General features: G+C 37.2%; 1 protein-coding gene across 3 annotated transcripts in view; it reads left to right on the plus strand.

Annotated features, from left to right (window-relative positions):
• The window catches only part of PLSCR2 (phospholipid scramblase 2), a 42,702-nt gene that overhangs the window by 13,254 nt on the left and 24,809 nt on the right, over window positions 1–4,639 (plus strand). For all 3 annotated transcript variants that reach the window (XM_017889311.1, XM_017889312.1, XM_017889313.1), the window contains exon 2: window positions 3,211–3,446. In XM_017889311.1, the coding sequence (XP_017744800.1) occupies window positions 3,211–3,446 (236 nt within the window). The remainder of the gene's footprint in view (window positions 1–3,210; window positions 3,447–4,639) is intronic.

Consider the following 4,639-nt stretch of genomic DNA (forward strand, 5'->3'; position numbering starts at 1 on the left):
CAGTGGCGCTATCTCGGCTCACTGCAAGCTCCGCCTCCCGGGTTTATACCATTCTCCTGCCTCAGCCTCCCGAGTAGCTGGGACTACAGGCACCCGCCACCACGCCTGGCTAGTTTTTTGTATTTTTTAGTAGAGACAGGATTTCACCGTGTTAGCCAGGATGGTCTCAATCTCCTGACTTCGTGATCCGCCCGTCTCGGCCTCCCAAAGTGCTGGGATTACAGGCTTGAGCCACCACGCCCGGCCAAAAATACATCTCTTAATGAACAGAGTAGTGTCGCTGGTCAGGATTGGCATGACAGGTCCACAGGACCTGAAATTTTACGAGATAATTGCAGTGGTGTGATCTGATAATTAACCTTTCTTGCTCTTTACCTGGACCATTCCTGGAGCCCAAGCCCAGAGGCTTGGAAATGAACCACGCACTTCATTTAGGTTGTGCAGGCTGTGAAGACTGAAGTTTTAGCTCAATTACCCTTTGGGGTCTTAGCTCACAGCATTTCTTCATGGCTTTCTTCCTGATTAGACTCTCTTCCTAAAGGCTTTTAGAAAGTGTTCGCCATCAGCCAAGTGCAGTGACTCACGACTATAATCCCAGCACTTTGGGAGGCCGCAGTGGGCAGAAAACGAGGTCAGAAGTACGAGACCATCCTGGCCAACATGGGGAAACCCTGTCTCTACTAAAAAATACAAAAATTATCTGGGTATGATGGCGTGTGCCTGTAATCCCAGCTACTCGTGAGGCTGAGGCACGAGAATCGCTTGAACCCAGGAGGCAGAGGTTGCAGTGAGCCAAGATCATGCCACTATATTCCAGGCTGGTGACAGGGCAAGTCTCCATCTAAAAAAAAAAAAAAAAAAGAAAGAAAGAAAGAAAGAAAGAAAGAAAGCATTCATCATCATGGGCTGACCAACAATTTCTACATTCCTAACGAGGCCACATGCAGCGGTTTATGCCCCTAATCCCAAGACTTTGGGAGGGAGAGACAGGAGGATCACTTGAGTCCAGGAGTTTGAGACCAGCCTGGGCAACGTAATGAGACCCTGTCTCTATATAAAATAATAATAAATTCTACTGTGAAAACAGCAAGGGGAATGAGGTCAAGCCCAAAGGATTTAAATGGCCAGATAAGGCTCTACTCGATGAATAAAGAGGAATATCCCGTGAATGTGACTGTATTGTTTTAGAATATCTTGTTCCAACAGTTATATTGGACCTACAAATGTATAGACAACATATTAATATTAGGTCTCTTTCAGAACTATTTCAATCCATGAACAATAAAAGTAAGTAAGTTACTAAGTGTTTAATTTCCTCCCTATAATACTAAATGTGTTGTTGACTTGTTCTTTGTCGTATTTTTTTTAGCTTATGAAAGGATATTATTTGTAGCTATGTTTTCCTTTGCAAATCCCAGTACTGGGCACTCCTAAAAACTTTGCAAGATATGTGGTTCACTCTTCTGCTTAAATTCCTCCAGTAATTATCAATGACACCTGGGATAAAATCCAAACTCCTTACTAAAGGTCTCCCTAGATGAACTTCTTCCTATTGCTTTGGTGACAGCCATGCATACTCTTCCTTTCTTATGACTCTCCTCTCTCGTGAACGTGCTAAATTCCTTACAAAGCCAGGGTTTTTACATTTGCTTTTCCTTCCTCCTGTAGCATTTCTCAGCAGGTCTTCACATAAAGCTTTCCCCTTCTCATCTTTTTGATTTCAACATAAATTATATCCATCTTCCTCTGCCCTTTCTCCCAGGTTTTCCCCATCATACCAATATGAAGTTTTTTAATAAAAAAATTATTTTATTTCCTCCAGAAGTTGACTGTAAGCTCATTGACAGCATATTGACTTTTTGATAGCTATATCCCCTGATTCTGCAACAGAGCCAATCACATCATGCGTCATCTATATTCATTAATTGTAGGAGGAATAAATTATAAAATGCTATATTTACAGTGCATTAGTACTAGGCTAAATCTGTTTGCTAAGCCTTATTTTTATTAGTATATGATCCTGTCACCAGTGTTCCACTTAAATATATTGCCTATTCTAAGTATTATATTTTATGTGGCATTAAGTATTCATTTAAAATATTGAGGAACATAGTCCCTTGAAATTATTTTCCATTCCTATGGAATCACTACACTGTGGACTATACAAATAAGCTTATGAAGCATCACTGCAATGTACATTTGCATGTAATATAAAGATTATACTTATTACATTTCTTCCTCTATTCTGCTAAATACTTTAGAATTTTTCATCTGTTAAATCTTTTGCTTTTCTTTCTCGAAGTCTGTTGATCTTTTTACTTTTGTTTTGTTGAATTTTCTCAAATTGTGTGTTCTAAAGATCTAAGAGTGACAAATTGTGAAATTTAATTTTGTAACTGCAATATCATAATTGATGTTTTAAGAAAATTATCAAGGGAAACAGGAGAGAAACATGCTGTAGATTAAAACTCCTGGTAACCTGTTGGCCCAGACAAGCATCTGAAAACTGCTAGGAGGAATGACATGATTTTACCTCTGTATTAGGGTCTCTCAGCACTGTAGTATTTTGGGGTGGATAATTATTTGTTTCCATGGGGATGTTCTGGGCATTTGAGGATGTTTAGCAGCATCCCTGGCTTCCACCAACCAGAAGATAATATCAGTCTCTCCTCCAGTTGCGACAACTAAAAATGGATCCAGACCTTGACAAATATCCCTTCGGGATCAACCCCCTCTCCCCATTGACTTCTATACTATAGGATATGTCATTTGTTATAATTCCACAAGTATAATTTTTCACAAGGTGCTTTTGGGCTCTGGGAATGCTGACACATAGCCATTATTTTTGGCTTTTTTTTTTTTTTTTTCCCAATTTCATCTCTCTTTTCCATGAAGGCATGCCACAATCTTCATATAGGTCACTTTAGATCGGTAGATTTACTTTCACTTTCACAGGTATAAAAGCATATTTTCTATCTGAGTTTTAAATAGTAAGAATAAAGCTCTAAGCCGACACTATTCACAGCGAACCACCCTCAAAATAGAAGTGAATGTGAAACCACAGATATTTCATTGAAACATATCTGAAGATAAAAACATACCTCAAGCTTCACAGATATAGGACTTCTGAGCTGAGAGGTCAGTTTGTAGATAACTAGGGTTGTTCTAAAAAGGACTGATGACAAATTATTTTACTTGCTCCTATTTCAGGATCTTCCAGACATATTGTCTACCCTAAGCACCAGGCTGGACACATTGGGAAACAGGCTGGCCACCTGGGCTCCCAGGCCTTCTACCCAGGAGGTCAGCATAGCTACCTAGTCCCACCTGCTGGCGCAGCTGGCATTCCTGTTCAAAATCAGCCAGGTAGACCTGCAGGGGTACCATGGATGCCAGCACCACCACCACCATTAAACTGTCCACCAGGATTGGAATACTTAAGTCAGGTAATTTCAAATACGTAAAATACTCATAAAAAATAAAACTGTGCTTCTGGTTTATGAACCATAGTAATTTTGGTTAAGTGATATTTATTTATTTACTGCTTATTAATTCATTAATGTCAGAAATGGTAAACAACACATTCTGTTAACAAATCACTAGTTCTTTTGGGTTCGATTCATTGTTAAATCAAAATATGAATGTCACAGGTGATTGTTTTCTAAGATTTTTTATATAATGTGATAATAGTCCAAAGTCAAAATTTATTAAGCACTATTTTCTAGGTTTTGTTTTTAAGCATTATACATGTATTACCTCACTTAATCTTTCCAGAATCTCTATGATGTGTAAGCGTTGTAATCATCTTCACCCTACACAAGAGGAAACTGAGGTCCAGAGCAGTTATATAACTTACCCAGGATTAAAAACCTAATGAACTGGGGGTGCCCTGTTCATCACCAATCAGCGCTGGTACCCTGATTCTGGATTCTGTGCTTTTTAATTCCAATACTGAATAATTTTCTTGACATTTAAAAGACATCTAAAGTTCAGAGTTGAGTTTTAGTAAGTAGTACCAAAAATGACTTAATATTTTGTGTGGGATTTGAGTCATCTTTTCTTCCAATTAGTAAAATTACATTTTTATGATGCTTTTTTTCTGTGGAAGACCCAATTTTACAAATGTCACCAATAAGGAAAAAAAAGTCCTGGATTTTGCTGTACTACATGATAGCTTACCTCAGCAAACTGAGGTTTAATATTTGTTTTGTCTTAGAGATCAGATTGGTAAAATAGGAATATAAAGTTTTATATCTCCAATCTATAAACAAATATTTCTGTGATAGTCAATGAGTTTTCAGTAAATGAATTATCTCTCTTTTACTCTTTATAATAATTTAATTTCCCACAATGTACTTGCACAGTGAATATTATAAGAATGTTTAGTAGTTCATATTTCTCTAAGAAATACCCTAGCTTTTTTAATGAGAGTCTCAAAAATATATAGAAGAAATTACCACTTACTATAATATGATTATATGAAGTAGACATAAAATGAGTAACTGAGACTTACAGTAAAAACTTATTTAAATCGATAAAAAAGTCTTTATATTTTAAATCCTCATTTAGGAAGAACATTGTTTTCTAACTTTTATAGGGATTCCACTATATTAGTTTATTTTACCTAAATTTACAATAT

This window comes from Rhinopithecus bieti, unplaced genomic scaffold, assembly GCF_001698545.2.
Source record: "Rhinopithecus bieti isolate Rb0 unplaced genomic scaffold, ASM169854v2 scaffold_19037, whole genome shotgun sequence".
In the NCBI taxonomy this organism is placed as follows: Eukaryota; Metazoa; Chordata; class Mammalia; order Primates; family Cercopithecidae; genus Rhinopithecus; species Rhinopithecus bieti.